The sequence below is a fragment of the Antedon mediterranea genome, chromosome 11 (assembly GCF_964355755.1).
Source record: "Antedon mediterranea chromosome 11, ecAntMedi1.1, whole genome shotgun sequence".
Lineage (NCBI taxonomy): Eukaryota > Metazoa > Echinodermata > Crinoidea > Comatulida > Antedonidae > Antedon > Antedon mediterranea.
In genome coordinates, this window is record NC_092680.1 from 7,064,622 (window position 1) to 7,090,640 (window position 26,019).

Consider the following 26,019-nt stretch of genomic DNA (forward strand, 5'->3'; position numbering starts at 1 on the left):
AGTCTGATCTAAGTATTTAAAATAAACATTTAAAAACTTAATCCAACAATTTAAACTACTGACGTTCTTTCACCTTAAAGGCCAGGTGCGGGCAAAACATTTCTATTGATCATACATTCCAATAATTATCGATCTATAGTTTCCCCTATGTTTCATAATTTTTGGGATTTTATTTGTGTTACACGAGCTTGTTGAAAATAAGCCCTTTCTTATCAGTGGGGGGATAGTTCAAATTACACAGTAAAATCTCTATTCTTTTGTACACAAATTTTGTAAATAGAGAGGCATTTTAAAAAGCTATGAAAAATAAATGGTGTGGTAAAAAATGTTATCGGATGACTAAATATAGGTAATATAACTTGAATATTACATTTCTGATATTTTTATTCAACTTCAGATTTTTATTTTCATGCTATAGCAAAAATTATCCACCGTATATCCACCATCTTTTTTCACCGTCTAGGGAGTCACCAGACATGTTATTACATTAGGTTAACTACCTAACTACTGAAAAAAAGTCTTCCTGGTTTTTATGGAAGAATTTTGCCAAATTTTGTATTTGACCATATTAAAGGAAATTCATATTTTTTCGTCTCGATTTCTGTTACAAATATTTGATTTATGTACAATTATCCAAATATTATATTTAATATTCATGCCTGTACCTGAGCTTTAAAACCCCATTTTGGTAGAGTGAAAATTCTCGTCTCAACCGATCAACCGAGTTGATCAACATTTGCATATTATAGACTGGTGATATTATATGGTAATAAAGTATAAAGATCTGCGACAAAAATAGGAATTGGGACAAATATTGGTATTTGTACTTATTTCAATCAGGTAGATGTAACATCAACAGAATGGCTAGATGATCGATGCTGCGTGTAACCCTTCAGATGATGGGATACGTGAAATCATGTAACTATAATAACCTTTGTTTTTATCACCTGAATGCAAAAATCGTAATGTCCAGTATATCTAAGATCTTTGAGATCATTTTGGCTGCACAGAGGGCGTCACAACTAATACAATTGGTCTCTGGATTCTCTACAAATAAAAAAGTACCATTTTCATATTAGGGCTACAACGCGAAAGCAAAAAAAAATTTAGAATATGGAATGCCGAGAGTGCCTTCTGTAGATCAAGTTAACTTGACCGTTACGGTACAATCTAAAATTGATGGAGAAACACATCATACTTCATTTAATGGCAATTTCACGATTGAAATCACGATTTAATATGTTGACGTCACTGGTCAAAGATAAATATTTGAATATATTGGTTTTAGTTAGTAATTGTTTTATCAAATACATTTCAGTTATTTCAAATGTAAACAAGTGTATTGTATTCAGTTAGGAATATATCTATGGCTATTTATTGTGAGTGGTTATTATCTTAACAAGACGTAGGCCTATTACCCCCGATTCAATGGTGCATGTGTTTTGTAATAAATCATCACTGTTTTGTTTCATCTGACCATGAAGAAAATTAATATCTGTGATGTTGGTATCTTTGTAATTGTCTACTAACCATTAGTTGAACGATCGCTTTCAACAAATTCCCAAGCAATAAACCAAAATCGAAATACTTCTTCTTAATCATTTTAACAGGCGACATCGAACGAATCATTATCTTAAAATGCATTGCAAATTTGTTTTTAGTGTTTTTATTGCACTTTTTAGTGAAGCAATGATGACACAGGCTATTCTTAATTGTAAGTAATAATTTGTATAATGTATTTAAAGTGGATTTTGCTTTTATTTTTTTAAATAGTTCTATCATAACGTCCATGGAGAAATAATTATTTCTCCATGTAACGTCTAATGGTTTACTAAGTAACAAGTTGCTAAGTGTATATCGTCGTCAAATCATCATTTATTTCAAATACTGTACAATGTAACAAACATCCCAGGTCACAGCTTGGAGGACCAATCATGCAGGGCAAAACAAGACAACAATTAACAAGACATATCATATGCAGGGCAAAACAAGACAACAATTAACAAGACATATCATATGCAGGGCAAAACAAGACAACAATTAACAAGACATATCATATGCAGGGCAAAACAAGACAACAATTAACAAGACATATCATATGCAGGGCAAAACAAGACAACAATTAACAAGACATATCATATGCAGGGCAAAACAAGACAACAATTAACAAGACATATCATATGCAGGGCAAAACAAGACAACAATTAACAAGACATATCATATGCAGGGCAAAACAAGACAACAATTAACAAGACATATCATATGCAGGGCAAAACAAGACAACAATTAACAAGACATATCATATGCAGGGCAAAACAAGACAACAATTAACAAGACATATCATATGCAGGGCAAAACAAGACAACAATTAACAAGACATATCATATGCAGGGCAAAACAAGACAACAATTAACATCGCTTGCTTTTGACGTATAGTTTCCATTTTTGTTTTTGATGCTCAAATTCAATTGAGCATGGTTCCCACATCGTAACAGTTTAGACAGTCCATCGTGCGACAGTTCGGACAGTCCATCGTGCGACAGTTAGGATAGTCCATCGTGCGACAGTTCAGACAGTCAATTGCGCGACATATCGGACAGTCCATCGCGCAAAAGTTCGGACAGTCCATCGCGTCGTTGCTTGGCAACCAAGCTTGACATACGAATTTCGTACAAGTGACAATAACATAATAATATGCAATATTCTTCCATTTATAATTTTTAGTAAATTTTTATCATTTTCATGATTTTTTTTATAGCAAAATTGTTTCGATCTAAACGTAAAGCTGCCGAGTGTATTCCTCGAGGAGACGCACTTTCTGATTCCATATGTGACCGTGTGATCCCGATACCGGACAACATACGGGAAGAGTTTAGCCTAGACTCCTTTTATCACAATTATACCCACGCTTACGGAATACCTATTCTGTCATCAGGAGCCGTGTCGGAAAATGCGATGTTACGAGCATGCTACACCGTCCGGTTTATGCTCGCCGATCGACAAGATGTTCGGAATGCTATGCACAACAATTGCGCACGTGTTTCAGTCATTGGATTGAAAGAAGTTACCAACCAAATCCCGGAATATTCTCACTTAGATGACAGTACAAACGACCGTGCTCGTGGTATTGGAGGAACATTGAAAAACCCCGTGACAACAGTAGGCGAAGAAAATCTGAAAAATTTGAACTACACAATAGACAGGTGGCATAATGAGGATATAGGAGTTCATGAGTTTGCTCACGCAATTCACAAGATCGGCATGAATACCATTGATTCTAAATTTAACACACGTATGAGAGACGCATACTTAGCTGCAAAGGCAGCAGGACTCTGGAATAAAACATATGCGCAAAGCAACAAGCAGGAGTATTTCGCTGAAGGAGTACAGAAGTTCTTTAGTGTCGATGTTGTTCAAGAACACACCGATGGTGTTCACAATAACATCAGTAATCGATCAGAACTCTTTGATTATGACATCGGTCTTTACAATTTGGCCTTAGAAACATTTCCATGCGCAAACATCATTGTTCCAAGAGAAGACGATCAATGTAGGTATAAAAAAAAATTAAAAAAATATGTGTACTTTTTACAAATTAATTTTTTTATTTTTATTTTTTTTATTTTATTCATTTCCCAACCAACAGTGAGCTTATGGTTCACCACTTACAGGAGGATCCCTACCTGCACCCAATGGGTCTGGCCTATATAGTGCATTATTTGGTAATACTTAACTGGACTGGGTTATGTGATACATAGAATACAAAACACCACTACTAACCTAAGCAAAATAGGTCGTAGGCCTATAATGACGACAAAACAGTATGTCAAAAAAGTGATACAAATATTCTTTATCTGTGTATTTATATATATACATATTCATGATAAATACTTGGTGTCTAATAAGAGTGATATGGCTTAATTTGAGTTTGAAAGCTTCTTATTCATCTTCCACCGCCTTGTTTCTGCTCGACTTGAACAAGATAACACAGCTAAGTAGGCGTAATTAATGTAACGTTGTTTTCACATTCAGTTAGGCCTATGGTATGATAATATGTTAATAATTCATTGCTACTTTCACAGATGGTACTGTTGTATGTAGATTTAAATAAGTTGCCATCCTGTAAAGAGCTTCTTTCTTCTGCTATAATAAAAAGCAAATGGAATAATCACATAAAGCTCTGTCAAATTGTTTGACAAAAAAGTGTGATGTGCCCAAATATGTCAGTGATAATTTATGATGATATTTTTTTTCACATAAAGTTTGATAGTGTAAACAGAGCTTAACACCAAAATAATTGCATCAAAACAACAATTATTTATCTTTTTTTTTAATATCGAACTGGAAGTCAATGGGTTTTTGGTTAAATTTAATTTGGCCTATTAAAAGTTTGATTTTGTATTTTTCATTTTTTTGGTGGGGGGGGGGGGGGGTGTGAAAACTACATCTTTAGGCCTAATTATACAATGTTGAATATATTGACAAAATAAAAAACATTAGTGCTAGATTTTAAGTATAAGGTATATCTAATCATGGTTACGATACAGCAACATATTTAACAGGAGGAAACCATTACCAAACTTCATCACTAATATAATAATCTTATGCGACTACATATAACCCTTTAAAAATGAAATACTGTTTATATTATCAAGCATTGATAGAGACACAAGAATTGAAAATGGATTGTGATGGGACACCTACTACTACTAAACAGACTACAACTGATGCACACACGACCACTATCATGGGTAAGTAATATTCATAAAGCATCTGCACGCAATGCAACGACGTAAAGCGCACAACTCACGTGACCATCCGAACTATTGCTTGCGATAAGTCAACTAACTTGCGTTGCGCCTACGTTGTTGTGAATCAAACTTAAATCTGGTAATCACTATACTTTTAAATAGTCTGGGTTCCAGGCGGAGTTTTGACTTAATATTAGTTAAAAGATAAATTTTTTGGCACATATGGCGTTTCATACGTGCACTACTTGGAGCTTGTATTTCAGACAAACATCGAAAAGCCTCGAAAAAAATAACTACAGACTTTGGGCAAGTCTCCTTGCTCTGGGTTTATTATATTATATTTAAAATACAAACTTCACAACATTGATAATAACCCCACGTCAAACAGATTCCAAGCACAAGCGTCGTGAAATGAGCTCATGACATAAGTGGTGCGATATGACTTTTTTTTCAATTTTTAAAAGATATAAAAATGTCACTTTGAAGCATTTTTAGGACCCCCAAGTCATTGCAGATCAGCTCCTATATCATTAAAAATAGTCCTGTACACTACTTTCTAAAACGACGTTTGCCGATTCTGTATCTATATACCCTTTATACATTTCCGTGGTAAATATTTATGGGGAACATAGGATTTATAGTACATGGCCTATCTTGAGAAAAATATCTAAAGCGTGGTTCCCACTAGCGACGCAACACAAGGACGTAACGCAACGCAAGTGAATTGAGCAATCATAAGCGATGGCTTATTCGCTTGTGATTGCTAAAGCGTGGTTCCCACTAGCGACGCAACACAAGGACGTAACGCAACCCAAGTGAATTGACCAATCACAAGCGATGGCTTATTCGCTTGTGATTGCTAACTGTCTATAACTTCGCTTGTCATTGGTTAAAACGCTTGCGTTGCGTTTACGTCCTTGCGTTACGTTCTAGTGGGAACCACGCTTAACGCAAAGACGTACCATAAAGCGCAACGCAAGGACGTATATAGCGCAATGCAAGTGGTTTGAATAATCCATTGCTTGTGATTGGTCAAATTAGTTAATTAATTGAAAGTATCATCATCAACATCAATACAAATTTACGCTACATTTGGAATTCTTTCGACAAGTGTGGTTCCCACTAGAGACGCAACACAACGACGTAACGCAACGTAAGGGATTTGACCAATCACAAGCCATAGATTATTCGAACTGTCGCTTGTCATTGGTCAGCTCGCTTGCGTTGCGTCCACGTCCCTGCATTGCGTCCTAGTTGGAACCAAGCTTAAAGTTAAAGAACAAGGCCATACATGGCTGCAGTCGCTGTAGAGAGGAAAAGGTTACTTGCATGGAAGAATTACCTTAAATACAGTTAAATTATTCCATAAGGCCGGTACTTGCAGAGAATTTTATTTTCCCTTGTACTTGTCACAATAAATAATATTTTTGTATTTGTTAGTTCACTTGTATTTGTTCATTCATTCATTTAATTTAGTCGCGTTATTTTTTCCGTTTATGTTATTCATTCTTTCAAGCGAAAACGCGTTTTAATGTCGGAATTGATATTTCCGGTCACTGACAAGTTTGAAATCATCCGTTTATTCGTTTAAATAGAGTTGCCTGATAGACTTCATTAGCAAAAAAACTTACTTATAATATTCAGAATGTCGATAATAACCAGAGATGAGTAAAATGTACTCTGCCCTGATAATAAGAATAAACAGATACCATGGCGCTATAACCATGCAAAGACGAGTCCCTATTTATTTTTATTTATTTTTACATACAGAAAAGTGGCAAAAGAAAGAAAATAAAACCAAATTAAAAGAAACTATAACATACTATTACTATTAATCGCCTCAACACTCCTCATCCACCCCACCCCACACCCCTCTCTCTTTTTTTGCATACTACACATGACAAGTTTCCTCCTTTTTAACCTGTTCACGAACTTAATCTTCATGACTGTTTCATTAATTGTACTGTAATTTATTATTATGATCTACTTTATTAAATATTATCATTATTTTCATAGTATTTTATTAGTTTACAGAGGCTGTAAGTTATATTGTATTTTCGTGTCTGTTTTCGTAACTGTGTTCATGTTGTTTATGTTCTATTACTCCAATTCAGCTCTTTGGGCCGGCTGCAATAGTTATAATATTAATTATTTTTTTTAATTTCTTGCACTTGTTCTATATTTTTATATGTTTGATACCGAGATATAGGCCTATTTGTTATTACACTACTTCCTAATGTTATAGTTTATTAAACATTTGAAAGGTTTTCAAGAAATTCAATAACTGATACAGACTATGATTATCGGTGCTGTATCTATAATTTGTCCAGTATTATAAGGCAAAATGATGTAATTTCTGTGTCATATATGTACCACATGTTACGCCTGTAACATGTCTCACCTAACCCTATACAGGTGCTCCATGTGATACACTTTTTTTACAGAATGTGCATATTATACATTGTTATTATTATTATTGTTATTGTGCATATTATATATTGTTTTATTACTTGATTTGATATTTGCTTTTTACATTTATTTTTGTTGGTGTTTTCCTTTGAGCACGGTCTTACTGAAAAACAACTTTTAGTTGAGTTAAGTATCCGTGATTAAATAAAGCTTATTATTATTATTATTATTATTATACTGGAGTACAGAAAATCGGGCGACATATAACCAACTCAGACTATATATAAAATGCATGATTAATTTATATATTATTCATTAATATTATATGATCGAAAAATCTATATTACAAGTATAATATTTCCACTTATTAATATTAATAGATCGCAAAGACAGCGACTTTTGTGACATATATGCGTACCAATCGAAGTATGTGTGTCGTTCAAACGTATTCATTCGCATGATATGCCCAAACCTCTGCGATGTTCATAATGGTAAGTATTATAGGCCTACTAACTACGAAAATAATATCGACTTCTAAAATATTGGTTTAGACGTTATTGCAATAGATAGTATATTAATTAAATGCTGTTGTTACTTTTCAGTTTGTGAAAATGTACATGCCGTATGCAACATGTGGCGCAATATGGGATATTGCGATACAAAGAAGAAATTTATGTTAACCAATTGTAAGAAAAAATGTCAATGGTGCTAAATTATGGTAACGATCTATGGAACGCCTCCTCTGCCTTCAGTTCACATTTATCATGCAGCATACACACCAATCGACATGCAGTACACACCAATCGTCATGCAGTACACACCAATCGTCATGCAGTACACATCCATCGTCATGCAGTACACACCAATCGTCATGCAGTACACATCCATCGTCATGCAGCAGTACACACCAATCGACATGCAGTACACACCAAAGAAGGCGTTCCATAACGACCATGCACTCTAATTTAGGCGACAGCGAGAAATATGTTTGCCTGCAATGTTAATGCTTACTTTGTTTATATTTACTTTTCATAATATAATATTACTTAATTCCATATAATGTTGTACAGTATTATAACTAGTCTCTCTAGACTTTCTTGTAGGCTTATGACGTTCCAGTCTCATCAATGTTTAGTACAGTTAATATTTGTATTATGCTATTGTAAAAGACGCACTCTTTAGTGGATGCACATATTGTAGTAAAATAAACTTTTTGCTTTGTAATAGATTAATGTAAATATTATTACTGGGTTTAAACATTTCTAAAATTAAGTCTATAATTAACTTAATATAGAGACGTCATTGAAGTGTAACAACTTTTACCTACTTATAGAATGTTACCTTGGCTTCATTTTAAAGCTTTGATGAAACCAGGCAGATTTATTCTACATCTCCTTGATGAAACAAACTTATTTTTAAATTTATGATTATATAGTTTGCAAAATATTTACTACTTTTAGTTAAATAAAATACAATTATAAAAAGTTTGGAATTTTTAATTTGTAAACATGATCTACATGCACGGACGAGATGCAGGGCAAGCTGCAGCATTTACACAAAAAACAGCATACTGCCTGGTGAAACAATGTTAAATGTCTACACAATTGCTTAGTGCTTCTATCCTTACGTTTTTCTCTTCGGATATAATGTCAACATTAAGCCGAGATCAATGTGATCTCTGTTGTTCTTTCGGCCAACCAAGAACAATTTCAACTGTCTTAAAATATGAACCTATGATGGCATCTCTTAAGCTCTGTCTACACTATCAAACTGTATGTGACAAAAACAATGTGCCCATATGCATATATGGACACGACGACATCATATCACTACCATATTTGGGCACATCACACTTTTTTGTCAAACTAGTTGGATAGTGTAGACAGAGCTTTAATCCTGTGTCAAAACATCGCATTATGGTCTTCCTTAATCAAAAACAGAATCGTAACAGATCCTAAGCTTGTCTTTACAACTTCTTTGTATGTTATTAAAAACGATGCTCCGATCCCGTACGCCAGGCAAGGAATACCTGAATAAAAGTAGAAACAAAAATTTGTATATATTTGAAAATATGTATCTAACTGTAAATCGATTTGGAAATTCTGATATATTCAGGTAAGGTGAATGTATATTGGACTGAAGGGCATTACAAAACAACTTTCTAGATGAAATTAAAAGCACAGACAACGTTGAACCTGTTGAACGTAAGTGAGAAACTTGTTTTCAGACATGAGAAGTCTCGTACTAATGCTTTTTTTTTACTCTGTTTTTATTTCATTTCCACGGATGTGGGATGAGATTCCGGTATATATCACAGACATGTTTATTTATAATGATTGCAATTCTTATTCTGTTTTATATAAATTCTATCTTACCGGATTGTTAAATGTTTAACCTTGTTTCTGTTATTTTTCCTCCAGCACTATCAGGAGAGTCTATTATAGCGATATTTTTGCTTTTTGACAATCCGCCAGGATAGTGTCCTGCGTTTTTCTATGCTTGTTTTTGTTTTATGTAATTTATGCTTTTTGTATTATTGTTTTTATTTTTCTGGATAATAAATGAATATGAATATGAATACGTTTAAATACACAATAAATAAATACTTACCAAGATTGACAATTTTCAAAATGCCAAACAATCTATTGTCTATGGATAAATCTTGCCATGGTCGTTTAGTGCAATGATACTTAATAAATGGATAGCATCCAGTTCTCAAAATATGATAGTTTGTCCCTTCTACATCCCAATTGAAATGAGATTGTCCAAATTGGTCGCTGTTAATATCAGAGTATCTGACAAAGTATGACGTCCATGCTGGAAGATTACGTTGCTTTAAGTAACATGTGAGGACTTCAGACGATTTCGGTCTCAGATGTTTTGGAGTTTTTCTCATCAGCAGTTTTGTAGCGCCGAAGATTTTCTTAAATGTCATTACTGTTACTGTAATCTATAACAGTAAATCGTATGACAATATCAATAGCAAACCCATGATATATGTCGGCACTACTGTATATTATGGAATTTATTCTCCAAGTCTTCTCAACCTAGCTTCATCAGGCAAGAAAAACGGTAGGGCGGCACTTAGTATATTCAGTCAAAAAATGTCAATTTATCTCCGTTTTATGTTTTGGAGTTTTCTCGTCAGCAGTTTTGTAGCGCCGAAGATTTTCTTAAATACTGTATATTCATCCCTACACACATATATGTAGAAATGCATTTTAAAGACTTACAACACGTTCAAATTGCAACTTTATCACAAGCAAATCTGTTGATTTTCTTATATTTTAGTATTTCAAATAAAGTTACTGGTCTGAACCTCTGGCTGAAACATGCTGCAACATGGAAAACAAAAGGAAATTGATATATACTATACTGTATTGTCCAACTATAATATTAATACATTTTTTTTAATTGTTTTCATTTTGTATAAACTTGTTCTAAATAAACTACTATCTAAATACTACAGTAGGTACTATACCAAGGATAGGTCTAGTTTCTAAGAAGTTTCAGGTACAGCCTCCTGTAAGGCTAGCTCGGGATAATCTACTATTAAATCCATGGAGGTATAAAATTCTATTTTATACCTCCATGATTAATCTATGTCTTTCTTGGCGTGTATTCGGAGTAAAGAGAAGGCATCTTTGTTAGTTGTTTAGGCTATAATATAATAATTATAGGCCTAGGCCTAGTAGTACTAGCTGCTTCGAATTAAATTATTTTTATTAATTTAAATATTGTTTTTATATTTGTGTGTTCTTTAGCTTGCTAAAACTGGTCCAACTCCCAAAAACTGCATAAAAATAATATTTAATGTCTATCTAATGATTATTTATCATAACGTACTAGGCCCTGTTATTATTCTTTGAATTAATTATCATGATGACAACATTATAAAACATACGTTTTCTAGTTTTTTCTTCCGTGTAGACGTGACGGACCGTCAACACTACATATCCTAGGCCCAAGCATATCCTATCGGACGCCGACGGTACGGGGACTGAATGATTTTCTCCCGGGCGCCATGCGCGGGGAGTGCTTCCGTGCTGTAGCCTAACCATAACGCTCGATTTCTAAAGCTAAAAAACATTACATTTCACATGGCATTACAAGAAATGTAAATAGGACTATTTTATATACGAATCAGCATATATGTCATATGTTTTAAAGTGCAATATAGCATCTTACTTACATATAAAAATGAAATTTAGCCGATCTTTTATTTTTTTTAAAGAACCGGCTCATCTTTGAAAACAACGTAGAACGCCAATTGTGCATTACAAATATGCGAAACTTGGATTTACAAATAATTGTTTCACCGTATCTTACTTACTTCATGTGTTTTTTTAAATCAATACTATTACTTTGACTTTTTATTTATATACTAGGCCTATATTGTAAATTCAGACAACACGTAGGCCCGTACCGTAGGCCCTAGGGCTAGACTTTACAGTATTTCGAATTAGGCCTGCAGAGTTTGTAGCGAACGGCGTTCCATATGTCAAAAGACATAACCTGTTCCGTAGCAACAATATACAACAATACGGTATGCCGAAGAATATAATCTAAATTCCCTACTTCAATCTAGGCCTACACATTAAACGTAATCACATATTTTGTAATGTTTAATTGATATTTATTATTATCATTAGAATTAATTATAAGAATATACCCTAGGCTTAGGCCTAGTCTAGCTAGGCCTAGGCTAGCCTAGAAGGGTAGGCCTAAGGGCTAGGCATAGGCCGCCCTTACGAAGAGGCCTAGCTAGTCCTAGCTAGCTACAGTAGTAGGGGTAGCCTAGCCTAAGGAGGCCTTGGCCTAGTGGTAGGTAACCTAGGTCCAGGCTAGCGCTCTCTAGGTAGGCCTAGCCTAACTACTAGGCAGGTTATTGCTGGTACTGGCTTGAGATTTCTCAATTTTCTCGCTGAATAAAAAATTGAAGGCTTTTACTATTATATTAGGCCTGCCTCTAGGCCTATAGGCCTAGCCTAGGCTAGATCGACTCTCTATCACACAGAAGCATCAAATGAAAATATCAATCTGTATGATATTTTATTTTAGGCTACCTATATTGTTTTGCATGGCGAAATCAAATCTTGATATAAAGTTTGTAGTACACTATGTGTATAGTTACTCAACAGTTCTTTTCAGAACTAATACATGTGGTGTACCGCAAACTTTATATCAACATATGATATTTTAATTATTCAGGTTACACCGGTCGTGTTGTGGAATGTATTTCGGAATTTGCTTGAGTGTCTGAATTTAGCCAAAATTAGAAATACTCAGGCATGGGATTATTCTCACATTCATGAAAAATTTATCATGTATTTTTTTGTTTAGAACTTGCAGCTAGTCTAGATCTGGGGCCATGTAAGGACGTCGAAGCTCACAGTCACAGAGTGAGGAATTAGAACAACAACCAATTATGTCTTCATTAAAGTTTTCAAGAGACATACCTGAAAGTAACAAGACCACTAAAGAACCAATACCAGCAACTGATGGTATATTCTCTCTTGAAAAGCTTCCATTTTCCTCTGTAAGTTTTATTTTAATTTCTAACAAAAATTAAGAGGCATCATATCCTTAAGGTCTATCTACACTAACACTATCAAACTTTATGTGACAAAAAAGATGAAAAAGACTTTTTTTTGTCAAACTAGTAGTTTGATAGTGTAGACAGAGCTTAATAACATTAAGTTCAGGATGTCTGACATTTTTTATAATAAGGGATGGAACTATTATTTATAATTAATACACATTACTAAAAAAGCTGTGGAGCAGTATTAGTAAAAATAATAGTAAATTACTTTATAATGTTAAGGATTTATCATTATACAATTTCATATAAAAATGATATTGCTACGAATACAAACACAATTTTTATTTTTAGGTCGAATTAAAAAATAAATATGATGAGGTGTTAGGGCCGTTGACAATCTTTGCTCCATATTTTCATGAAGATGGTAAGTATACCTTATTAAAAAAACAGGACATCAAAAAACATTGAGCTACCCTTTCCACAAGAGCGAATAGCTGCGATTTTCATTTCCATCGCGTGTTTGCTGAGCTCTTTGATTCGCTTAAGTGCTCCTGAACTCTGTATTGGTTGCACAATTTTACGCAAAAAGTACTCATTTTGCTGAATTGAAAACTCAAGGAACTAGAATTCATCGCAGAACTAGAATTCATCGCAGAAAGGGATTTGGAAGATAGAAATATATTAATATGCATGCGTTTAAGATTAGTTGCAACTGAACAGACTCGAAACGCATGCAATCAATTCAGTATGCCATTAACAATTGTTTGTTGATGCCATTATCTTTACCACATTTCTCAGAAAAGTATGGAAAAAACACATCTAAATTAATATTTTTGTTTTATTTATTGTAGTACAAGAAAAGCAGGAAATTAGTATGGAGAGACCTGTTACGCCCATTGATGTAAGTAACCATTCCAACTTATATATTTCCTTATGTTGTTTTAGGTAATCACATTAATGCCCTTTTCTGACAGCAGTTTAAGATAATGTTCCTTTGAAAAAATAATTTATAATTTTTATGCCATTTTTAATGTTGCATAATACCATAGATATTCATTTTTACCCAAAACTGAATAGAAAACATTATCTTTCTGATAAAATTGTAAAAGAAAATAATAGTGAACTGGAAAACCATTGTCTGTTATTTAAGCATAATTTAAAAAAAAAAGTATAACTTTATTAAAACTACAAAATTACCTATTCAAAGATTGATTCAATTTATTTTGCTTTCATTTTTTATGTGAACAATACATCTTATTTTTATTTTTATTTTATGTCTTTAGGCAATGTGGCCAAGGATTACCAATAGTGAATTAATCACTGTCCTATCAGATAGGTGGTAATCCCCCTGATACAGGGGCTATTGTGTGAACCAGTTCACCGGGGTAACCCCCTACTCTTTTTCGAATAATGGACTGGGTTCTTTAAAGTACACACATGTTATAACTGTGTACACTGGACCTACGGTTTATAGTCCTTATCCGAGAAGACTTGTTCCACCACCAGAACTAGGAGCGAGTCGGCCTCGAACCATTGCCGATGTTGTTGTTGGCTCTTTAGGTACGGTAAACGGCGCCCCTGCCTTAACCGCTCGGTTACTTTAAAGTAAAACAAACATTTTTAATTCAATTTATTAATTATTAAATTATGTTTTCTAGGAGAGCATCAAAGCACCGCCAGCAAAATATGAAGACCTAGTAAAGCTGATACGAAGGAGGATCGCTGCTGATCCTGATAGCCCGCACTTGTCTGTTGATGATCAACAGGTGTTGGTATGTAAATGCAATTGATCACCTGTTAACACCAGGTGATAGTACTGTATGTAAATGCAATATTACATATTACGTTTGTTCTCTTGTTGTGTTTGTGTTGTCTTGTAGCGTAATTGTGTAATTTTTTTTAAATATATTTTTTATATTATTACTACTACTTGTCTGAATCTTTAGTTAAGATTAAGATTTAAGTATAGTTGCCCCTGACCATTGTGCTCTGTTTCTGTTCTGTATCTGTGTTTTGGTCGAATAAATAAATGAAATGAAATTAGTTTATTTTGTACCAGGCTTAAAGCTCTATATTGAGCTTATTTGGTCTTTTCCAGGCTTTGCATCTTTTATTTAATCTGTATTAACAAGTTTGATGCATTGTGAAATAAAAACGAACGAACGAACATATAATGTATTTGGTTGTTTTAATGTATATTAAGTTTATGCAAAATAATATTTAATTTTACCTTTAAGGCTGGCATTATCATGGGGGAGGTCAACAGTATTTGGCCAGACATCAGACGGCAGGTAGACGACTCATTCCTGGTATGTTTTTTTTTTTTTTTTTATGTTTTAATCTTTGTATCCCTGACAGAAAGTGTAATTAATGAAACGTCATAGTTTATTGTGGTATATAAGAATAAATATATTTTTAAATAAATCATCATAATCATTATTATCATTGATTTAATCTGAGAATTCATAATTTTTATAATAATTCACAATACTGTAGTTTATCCTTCGTTAAAATGCTTCTCTTTGTTGTGTTGGTTCCTGTTTTAATATCTTTGTAAAGATGTGCAAGGACTTCTGCCTTTGTTGCATTTCCTCCATCCATATGTTTTAGTTTCTTGTTGTTAACTTTGATTTAATTTTTGATAGATTTGGAAATAAAGTTTATTGTATTATTATTGTAGTGTATATGTGTCATCAGTGACTGTTTAAAATCTTCCTGGTTATTGTATACTTTTTAAATTGTAGACACCAAAGAAAAACAAAGAACTTCAAAGAAGAATCACTGTACACATAGTTACTGTCTGCCAACAGTTGTTTCAACACTATGTTCAAAAAGCTACTAGTAAGAAACAATTTTGAAATGAAATGAAATATTCAACTTATAAAAGGTTCAAATTTCTTAACAGAGTGGCCTAGTGGGTGGGTGGCAACAAATTTAGGATGGAAACATTTTTTTTATCAATGTCTATGCCTAAACATACAGCTAGAATCATATTATTTATTTTGTGCTTAATTTCTCTTAACTTTTTTAGTTCTCAATGAACGTGGAATATTCAGTGGACCTGCCAATATTAGCCGTTTAAAAGCTCAGCTCTCTTTAGACACTTCAAAATTGTGAGTAAATAATGTTAACAGTGGTTTGTACAAACATTCATAATTTACTTAACATTATCCCAACTTCAGAGAACATCATGTGAAATAACAATGATTTGATCTAAATATAGAGATCAGTTCCATTGTTAGCATAAAGTAGTTAAGGATCTAAAGTCGATGTGAAAAAGAAATGTTTTGGTGCCCACAAAGTTGATGGAGCTTCGTTTTGAGTTAAAATATTGATTTCGAGTTTATAGTGTGTTAACAAACCGACACTAATATAAGTGTATGTCTGATTTCTATCTACAAACCCCCTGCCTTCCTTCAACAAGCATTTTTTTCTCAGTTTATTGCCATTTGGGAGCAGGATTAGGATATCATTAAGCAATATTCAACCCTTTTCGAATAAATATAAAGTACATTTTGTTATTAAATTTACAGCTTGAATATCCTGATTATTCGACGGCACATTGTGGCAGATATGTTAGGTAGAATGTCTGATTCTGAATGTGGTTCAAGTGATGAGAAAGCAGAAGAAGAAACTGCTCATGGTTCCCTGTCTTATCAGAAGATGGTAACATTTGTGATTACTGTATCATATAACTTAACAGTTTAATAATGAACAAAATTGATAAATGAAATATTTTTACGTGAGTTTTCTTGGAGGATAGATCATTCAATTATGCAAACTATTTTATACAACTTCAATTCATTTGGTTCTTCTAATGCTCGCTATCAAACTTGATGTGACATTATATAGACATGATGATGTCATATCACTACCATATTTGGGCACATCACACTTTTTTTGTTTGATAGTGTAGATAGAGCTTAAAATAAAAATATAATAGGGTCATGTGTGCTAAATTTCCTTTCTGAATTTTCCTTTTTGAAATTTTCTTTTTTATTTTATTGAATCTTATTTATTGGGCTGATCGAAAGCAGCAAAATGCTGACAGCAAGCTGTATTTTGCAATGATTATAACTATGTTATATTTTTTAGATTAAAATTAGCAGACCAAAGCGGAAAAAGCACTACAAACAAACCTCCCAACGAGAAGTTCGTGATTTGAATAGGAGAATGCCAAACATTGACACATACAAAGTTCTTGACTATCTCCCTGGTTTAAAAACATTCCAAAAACAATCGACTACTATTAAACCTATTGAGGTTACTGCTAAAATTAGTAAAGAATATGCTTTTTCTAAATCATCAACTAAGTAAGTATTATTTTACTATCTTCACTGTATTTTTATTTTTGGGTGTTCAGAAAGTCTGGTATTGGGAAAGTTAAGTGTATTATGCAATTACAAAATACTGAAATTATTTTATAAGGTACAGATTAATGCCTTAATCCTGTTTATACTTAATTTTTGATATTTTTAAATCTAGGATGGAAGTTTCCCCAGAGAAGCAGAATCTTCGAAGGTCTAACTCACTACCACAGCTAGATCATGAGACACTTGAAGAGGAGCTAGGTCCCATTAAGGGTGTTCTTAAGCGTAGCTCATCCTCTATTTGTGTAAATCTACAACAAGATAATCATGAGGTATTTAAATGATTTGGGCATTTCATAGAAACATGATTTTGTTTATTAGCCCATTCCATGAAATCTAGCAGTATATTTGTAACCAACATTAAAACATTAAACTTTAATCTCTGCCATTTGTGCTTTCATTTTAGGATTTACCAAAAAGGCATGAAAAAAATGACGAAAGGCCAGGAACAGTGCAGTACATGAAGAAAGACCTGGATAGACTTAGCACATACCACTCAGCTAAAGCAGCTGCCCTTGATGAACAGATACCAGAAGACGAGGACCTTCCACCATTATTACAGGTATGATGAAGATTTAAACCATTTGCCTAAAATAGCATCATACAGTAGCTGAATTGCTGATACAATGTACTTGAATCATATCAGAAAATATGAATTGCTGTTGGCCAATACTATAGTATAGGCCGAGTGGTTAAGGCAGGGGCGCCGTTTAACGTACCTAAAGAGCCAACAATATCAGCAAGGGTTTGAGGCCGACTTTTCTTCTTGGCTAAGGACTATAGGGTCCAGTGTACACATTTTTAACCTGTGTGCACTTTTCGAGACGAGTAGGGAGGTTCAATACCCCGGTGAACTGTTTCACAAAATAGGCCCTGTAACAGGGGGGATTACCACCTATCTGATAGGACAGTGATTATTTTACTATTGGTAATCCTTGGTATGTCCGGTATTAAAACAAATGCTGGTAATTAGTCATTTCATCTTTTAGGCTGTTGGTGATACAAGTCGATCCGATAGGCGACGTGAGTTGCTTAAAAAACACCTACAACAAGTGGAGAAGATGAGGGTAGCTCAAGAGGCTGATGATGTGTAAGTACTAACACCAAATTATCTAGATGCAATTAAATACAACCAAATACTGGTGTTCATAATGATTTGGGGGAAAAAAATAATGTATCAAAATTTGGTGCACTATGTGATCATTTATAAAACTGGACTGTCCAAAATTAATATAATTCTGCCATCTTGTTAATTTTACTGTTTTCTGTACAGTGTCTTTATCAGCAAGCCAATCCATCCACAGCCATCAACTAAGACTACACGATTAAAAGATAAGACAGTATTGCGTACATCTGATATTAGAGTGTCGGAACGTGTTAACATGTCTTCAATAACACTTGACCTTAACCGCACCGTCTTTAACGAATTGGACAATGAGGTTACTCCAGCTACTATTAAAATGATGGACAGTAACTTGTTTCGTGGTGAAGAGATTCGTGAAGTGTATAACGAAATTATGAAGACTCTTCCAACGGATCACATGAATTACGATGTGGTAAACATGATTCACTTTAGTAAATTATTTCAGTGTTAGAATTTGGTTGTTTCAGAGGGGGCGTAAATTTCCATAATCCATTGAAGATCATCTATGCTATTAAATGCAAGGGTGTAGGCTGGCTTAGCCAGTGGAGGTGCCCATCAACAAGCAGGTGGCTAAAGTTAGAAAACTAAAAACATATATCACAAGTCCCTTGTTTTCTGTTGAAAGAGGTAAAACAACAAGCACTCCCGTAGCCTACGTCATTGAATGTCTATTTTATACCAATTTTTTAAGTGTTCCCTTACTAACTTTCGTACATATACTGTATTTCAGACTTTTCTGCACACTTAAAATCAGTTTTAATGTAAAATAATTTTCAGGATGAGTTTGTTGAGCCTACTGGACCTTATATTGATTTAAACAATCTTGTGAACACAGCATCATTAATGAGAAGTCGGAAAGAGCGTGTTTTAAATCCTGAGCTAAAGAAGAGGGACCTGCCACCATGGGGTATAGAGTATGAGCAATGGTGCAAGAGGTATGTCTGTTGTTATATAGCTTTTTTGTAGCAAATATAGTACCCTATTACTTTACAAATTCAGCTGAGTGAGTGGAGTAACTTTGGGTGAAAACAAGCCAAAATTGGGTGTACATAATATACAGTAGTAATAGTATTGACAAGTGACTTTTGTCCCTACAACATTTTTAAATTAAATATTAACTGTTTTTATTGATATTTTATATTTCAGTCCAATCTTTAATGCAGCTTTTGCTAAGCCCCGTCCACAACGTAATCCTGTGTCGGCCAACAATGCTACTGGGTTTTTCAGCAACTCTATGAACCTTACACAAAATGGATTAGAACAAAGCTACGGGTTAAGAAATGAGGCAGCTGGAACGTTCCATTTTGATGGTTTACAACAAAAGCCACCAGGTCAACGGGCACTAATGGACAACCGAAACGAGAGGTCATATTTGTCGTGGCTGGCTTGGTGGAAGAATACTATTGGCTCAGAAGATTATGTAAAATTTCTAACAACTCAGGTAAGTTAATCAACAAAACTCTGACAGTGGAATCTGTTTTACAAACCAAATATGAAAATTAATTTGGACTTTAGATCCTGTTCACACATAAAGGGTCTGAACTAGAAAAGAAAATTAGTGGAAGCCACTTCTTACAACACTGACATGTTACAAAATCTCATGGTACAAGGTTACGGTATGACAAACATAAGTCGCACATCAACAAATTTTTACCTGCAAGGAATCAAATTTATTCCTGGGCACCAGATTTCACCCTGTTCAGTGAAACTTTGAGCATAAGCATAACTTCATAGGTCTGAACAAACCCTTAATTACAGTTACATTTTGCATTTGTATAATAATACTTTGTTTTGTTTTATTTATTTTAGGAGTCTGACTTTATGGGTGCTGTCTTCCACATGTATGAAAGTGAACCTGAAGAAGAAGATAGTGATGAAAAAAAAAGCATTAATTCTGCCAAAGTTATGCGATTGAAGTGTGTGCATTTCTTGACTGTTAATTCATAGTACTTAAGCCCCTACTCACAATAAGACAATTAATAATTGAATGCTAGTCCATGGCAGGGGTCAGTGGTGATGTTGCCACATGTGGTATGGTTGTCGCAAGAAAAGGCAACAATCCCCTGTATGGCCCACAAGATTGTCAAAGACCTCTGTGAAAAGTGTTCAGGTTGAAACCTTACAAACCATACTGGTGGCTACTGCCCTGGGAGTTACTCAAACTAGTAGCAACTACAAGAAACCATTAACCATTAATACATTTGTTTTTCAGACATAGAGAAGAAAAACTAAAAGAGTTAAAAAGTAAAAAGTCTGAGTTTACATCTGGTATGTGGAATGTTAACTCTGTTATGCTTGGAGGATTGGGACAGGATCCAGAAGTTGAAGGTATTATTATATATTTTCTAAGCAGTCTCTGATTTTATGGTCAGACTTAATTACCTACCGAATAGTAAGTTTTACTGTAATAAGCCCTGTACAAACTGCCCAGTAACTAATCAGAAAGAAATTGTTTCTTGAATATCCACCCCTGGCCAATTAAAGTTGTTCTCTTTGTTTTAAAGCTAAAATGAAATTTTGTCTCATCTCATTTTATCTAATAATTAATTAGTTGAGGAGGATGCTGAAGAAAGTCTCCCGACTACAGACAATATTCCAGTGATTCGACGATCTCACATTCGATCTGCAAGAACACAGTCAGCAGTATCAATGAAGTCATTTAACAGTGGTATGCTGACCACGGGTGCAGATTCCAGACCATCATCAAGAAGTCAATCAAGACTCAGCATGAAGCAGGAGAATAGCAGACCTTCTGGATTTAGAGTATGTTTTTTTGAGATATATGTAATCGGTAGCGCGTGTTTGTTTGTTTGTTAGCAGGATTACTCAAAAAGTAAGATCTTTACCAAAATGAATATACAGATAGATATGTGGTCAAGGACCATTCCATCAAATTTTGGGACCATTTTGGACCATGGTTCCAAATCTGGACCACTTTTTGAGTATACTTTTCAGACCTGCTAGTGTTAAAAGATAGGACAGAATTTTTCAAAAGCCGGCGAGCAGTCTTAAAGTAACAAGTAAACTAAAATTGCATTTTCTCGAGAACTACTTGTCCACAAGAGGCAAGAGTTATAATTTGTTATTTGTAATTTTAAAACATAATTTGATTTAATGTGCACGTTTTTTGATGCGAGTAGTTTAAAAAACCTATTTCTTTTCAAATTCACTTGTTTGTCAACTGAAGCTATTGTTAATTGAAAGGCTTGTTACATAACCATTACACCAAACTCGCATACACATGCTTGTAGTGAAATTAGCCTAAGTCACAAACAGCATTAAGACACACACAAATATTTTTTTTTTTTTTTTTACCGGAGAAATCTTATGTAGGAGAATTTTACAGTAGGCGGATGTATGCACTCTCGGAGTGGCTTTCTAGTTTATATTTGTGTTTGCATAATAAAGATTCATGTGTATTGTATTATAATGATAATTAATAATTAATGATAAGGAGTATGTAATTTACCAATAATAATACTGTAGTAATAATCATTTATATTGTGCCAATTCCAGAAACAATATATCAAAGGTGCATTGTATTCTAAACTCTTCAGAACAAATACTTTTAGGTTGTGTTAAAATTGGGAGTAATAGGCAGTCATCCAAAAGAAAATCAGCTCTTGCTCAATAGAATATTCAGTTTGATAATGTGATTTATTTTATAAGTGGAGGATTTAAATCTTGATAAACACCTGATGCAACTGTGAATGTGGTTTTAATTGCAGTCTACAACATCTTGGTGTTAATGATATTGTTAAAACCAAAAATACAACAGTACTCCCAAAAAACTCCATGCTTCTTTAATTACAGAAAACTCCTACACAAAATAGTCGATCTGGAACAGCAGCCACTATCACTCCAAATCCGCAAAATCGGTTAGAGAAAATATGGACATCACTGCAAGTACCAGATAATCTTCGTTTAGATATGGCAATCAAGTACAGCTCTGACGGACATGTAGAGAAGTTGGACAGTGTAAGTAGCCTGTAGAAATATAATCATATAAACAAACACATCCTGATCTAATTATCATGAGACAATAACAATATAAAGATATACATGCAGCTGACCGCTTAAATTAATTACATATGAGTTGGTGGTGATAAACATATTTTATGAAACTAATTATTTCACAACTATTGATATTTCAGTGTATTGATCATTGGGAGTTAGCATCAGCATTGGTTTTGGAGAGAGAGCATATACTGGGTCGATTGGAAGCTTTTGAGCGTCTGGCATCTGATCCAAACAGGTTCTTCCAAAAAGGTAATCAAGGCTATACTATAATAGTGAATTCAACACAAAAAAAACAGCTAATTTAATTGCAAGAGGCAAGCTGGTACAATGATAGAATAACAGTATAATATTTAGAGTCGATCTTCGTTTACAGCATTGCTTTGTTAGGTTAATATATTCACACTCACTTGTTCCAATCATTCAGGTTATAGAGGCCTAGCTATTGCTAGACTTGAGGAGGCACGTGAGAGAAGTCAGATATACCTAGAACTAGAGGAACTGAACAAGAAAGCAAAAAAGAAATTGCAGTTTATCTTGAAGGAGTTTGGTGACATGGTAACATTTCAGGTAAGGATTTGTGGGGTTTTGTGGAGTATGCTATGTGCAGAGGACATGAGAAAACCAACCATACCACCTAAGACATTCATTTCCCCTCTTTCTGCTGTTGAACCAAGCATTCATAGCCGTCATGTACTTTATGTGTTTTTACACAGGGACGTCCATACCTGGAGAAGATGAAGTTGGACCGGACCGAGATGCTGTATTGGTTACAGCAGGAACGACGGCAGCATGCTCTTGAGCGACATGTAATGGTGCAGGAGTACAAGCTAAAAATGGCGGAGCTTCCACCACTTGGTGCTATACCAGCTACTCATTAATAAGGTGTCATATGAAGTACTTCCATCAAACAGCCAATGTGATTTATTGTTTTGTCAATCCAAAATACAAGCCTTGAATTTTATATGTATATATTGATTAAATATTTATTAACAATTTAAAAATCATGTTTTTATACAGTATATAGATTATGAATCTTTGTGTTTGTTTTATTGATCTCCAAGATGCTTAATATACAGTGCTAATAAGTGCAAATAATTTGGGTTGTTTGGGGACACCTTTTCAGGGAATACCTCTATTACAGGACACTTTAACATGAAGCTAATGAGGAAATATATGTTTTAACACTACATCCAACCCTATCTAGGGGACTCTTTGCAGCTCCCAAAGGTGTCGTTTTACTGTATTTACAAAACTATTAAACCAATCACTTTGAAAGCAAAGACCGTCGCTCGTACAATTATATCAAATTTATTAATATTATGCACACTAATAAGCTACTGTGTTAAACCATGAGGTGGTTGACACATATTGGTAAAAAAACATGCATGTGATTGGTAGAACATCTGCATTGTTCAAGATACATTAATGTATTTTTGCTAAACAAATATTGTATAAAAAATAATAAAAGGCCACAAATTACACTGATACAGCTTTCTGTGTATCTATATACTCTATTGATGTAGATGTTGCCACCTCTGTTGGACTTTGCATAAACGCCACCAGTAACTTTAAGGCATCACCATTAAGATCTCTCACCACACCATCTTTAATGTCTGAGTAGAGTAAGACATCTTGCAAATGCCAACAGACGTTCCTTCTTGAATTGTTTGGGTTATTGTGCTCGTCTATCGCTAATGTGTTTAACTGGTAGCAAAAGAAAGACAGTCGTTGGCCATCAAAGACTATTGTTTGATTTGTAAGAGGTGTCTGAAGGTCTCGATCCCAATAATTCACTGCAACAACAATAATAAAACATAATATTCAATGCAGTACAATATATGCATAATTGTTTTTTTATAAACACATTCCAAAATTCCTCTTTTTCACATCAGGTCTATGTATTTTAATACTAATAACTAATTTTACTACAACATATATCAATGTTACCACCATGTAATCTTTACTGATGCCTTTAAAGATTCAACATGGAAAACTTTCACACATTCATTCATTCAAGGTAACAATTTGTCACAATATGTTATTTATTATTTACAGTATTATATTTTGTAAGATATTTATACTTATTTTTTGTATCAGTTCCTTCAACTGTAACTTACTATTGTAAGCGGCTAGAGCAGATAACATTCCGAAAGAGCTTGCAATCCCCTGACCAATAAATACTTGTCTAACAGAGCTCTTCTTTTTCATGCATCTTTTCCGGTCTAGTGTACATGCAAAAAATTGGGTATGACTGTATTTGAAAGGATTTCCAATCTTAAAACCTGAAGAATAAAGAAATTGAAGAATTAGATCAATAATGTTATTGCTTGGTGTGTTTTAAAAATAATTAAGCACACATATAAAATAGTATATTTTCCATTCCTTCTATAAAATGATATTTTGACTGAATATTACCTGGGAAAAATATTGGATTTAAATGCTTTTCAAAAACACTTATGTTGATAGGATCATAATCCCATGATGGCACATCTCCTATAGACAGCTCACTATCCAGTGGAGTAAACTGAAAAAATGTAATAACATTGTTAAAATGTTAGAACTTACTCTATCAATAAAAATACCAAATGAGGGTAGATAATCTAGATGATCTAGATCTAGATCTAGAATAAATATTATCTGAAGTGAAGATAAGACAATTTACAAAATCAAATTTATGTTCATATTATGCCAATGAGATTTCTAATATACAAATGAGATGTCTAATTAATATGCAAATTAGATGTCTAATGCAAATTACGAGTTTAATTTAATATGCAAATTACATGTCAATTATGCAAATCTAATATGCAAATTAGATGTACAATATGCAAATTAAATATTGACCCACCTGCTTTAACGGCAACTTATTTGTGATATGTGCATTAATAGGGATATCATACATAAATTTTTTACTTCCTCTTATCCAGTGTGACTTAACATCAACATCATAATTGAGATCTGAATCCTGCAAGTGTGGAGTATTTATTTTCTGAGAATTGAGAAGTAAATTAGCTAGGTTTCTTGTCATTCTTCTTCCTGTGTACAGCCATTCATTAGGTTTGTTGTTTTTATGCGTGTAATGGAAGTGTTGCTGTAGAACAATTGCTTTAACATCTTCTCTCAATTTCTCTATTTTTTGCTTTGTTGATGCATCTTCAGTGCGCGACATAATTTCTTCGGGCAATCCATCCACAACAAAAGTTTTTGTCGCATGCTTAAAAAAGGGAAGACATCCCGAATGGTAATTTACAGGCCTAAGATCCAAGTTCCAACCATTAACTTTCCAGATATGGTACAAAAAATCTGATGGTGTTTCTTGAGCAAGGATGTTGTCTCGCCATTTTAATCTAAGTTTTTCTTTAATTGGCAGTATGGGCATTACCGGCGGGTATTCTGGAATTGTACCAACTTCATGAGGATCTAAAACAGGTTTTAAATGACCACGTTTATACCTTTTATTCACAACAGTTAAATATTTCATAAAATTCGCGTGTTTTTTAAAGAGAAAAACCTCTCCATGTCGAACCATGGACGCTGCCATCTTGGAATACAAAAAAGTGGGAGAGGGCAGTGTTGTTCTGTCAGTAGGGAGCGTCGGAAGTGCCTTCTGTTCTGTATTTTTATTAGGATAGATCTATGGGTATACATAATAATTAAATTATTTATACCTCTATAATTACATACTACTTTACTATTTTACTAAATATTTGCTGACAAATTTAACCGCCAAATGAAAAGATCTACAGAAGAAAATCAAACAGACACTCCCCCCTTTTGACGTTC

At 33.9% G+C, this 26,019-nt stretch overlaps 4 protein-coding genes across 4 annotated transcripts; 2 read left to right on the top strand and 2 right to left on the bottom strand.

Moving 5' to 3' along the window:
- Window positions 1-1,513: 1,513 nt before the first annotated feature.
- Window positions 1,514-8,560, top strand: LOC140062871 (uncharacterized). The gene is made up of 5 exons (XM_072109254.1): window positions 1,514-1,714; window positions 2,759-3,550; window positions 4,656-4,751; window positions 7,541-7,651; window positions 7,763-8,560. Exons 1-5 carry the CDS (start codon window positions 1,639-1,641, stop codon window positions 7,870-7,872), a joined length of 1,185 nt encoding a protein of 394 aa, XP_071965355.1. The 5' UTR covers window positions 1,514-1,638; the 3' UTR covers window positions 7,873-8,560.
- Window positions 8,561-9,061: 501 nt separating this feature from the next.
- On the bottom strand, window positions 9,062-10,095 carry LOC140063076 (uncharacterized protein C15orf61-like). The gene is made up of 2 exons (XM_072109512.1): window positions 9,771-10,095; window positions 9,062-9,189 (listed from the first exon to the last, which is right to left on the bottom strand). The coding sequence occupies exons 1-2, from the start codon at window positions 10,093-10,095 to the stop codon at window positions 9,062-9,064; spliced, it is 453 nt and encodes a 150-aa protein (XP_071965613.1).
- A 1,577-nt stretch (window positions 10,096-11,672) lies between these two features.
- LOC140062648 (coiled-coil domain-containing protein 87-like) lies at window positions 11,673-23,213 on the top strand. Its single transcript, XM_072108950.1, has 23 exons — window positions 11,673-11,763; window positions 12,504-12,699; window positions 13,054-13,126; window positions 13,554-13,603; window positions 14,361-14,474; window positions 14,940-15,011; window positions 15,447-15,543; window positions 15,734-15,815; window positions 16,236-16,368; window positions 16,798-17,015; window positions 17,188-17,344; window positions 17,479-17,634; window positions 18,062-18,162; window positions 18,346-18,628; window positions 18,994-19,151; window positions 19,363-19,657; window positions 20,026-20,132; window positions 20,429-20,544; window positions 20,768-20,979; window positions 22,030-22,194; window positions 22,371-22,485; window positions 22,661-22,803; window positions 22,950-23,213. Exons 2-23 carry the CDS (start codon window positions 12,589-12,591, stop codon window positions 23,112-23,114), a joined length of 3,123 nt encoding a protein of 1,040 aa, XP_071965051.1. The 5' UTR covers window positions 11,673-11,763; window positions 12,504-12,588; the 3' UTR covers window positions 23,115-23,213.
- A 499-nt stretch (window positions 23,214-23,712) lies between these two features.
- Window positions 23,713-25,770, bottom strand: LOC140062647 (large ribosomal subunit protein mL65-like). Its single transcript, XM_072108949.1, has 4 exons — window positions 25,085-25,770; window positions 24,652-24,760; window positions 24,354-24,518; window positions 23,713-24,029 (listed from the first exon to the last, which is right to left on the bottom strand). Exons 1-4 carry the CDS (start codon window positions 25,763-25,765, stop codon window positions 23,713-23,715), a joined length of 1,272 nt encoding a protein of 423 aa, XP_071965050.1. The 5' UTR covers window positions 25,766-25,770.
- Between the last annotated feature and the right edge of the window lie 249 nt (window positions 25,771-26,019).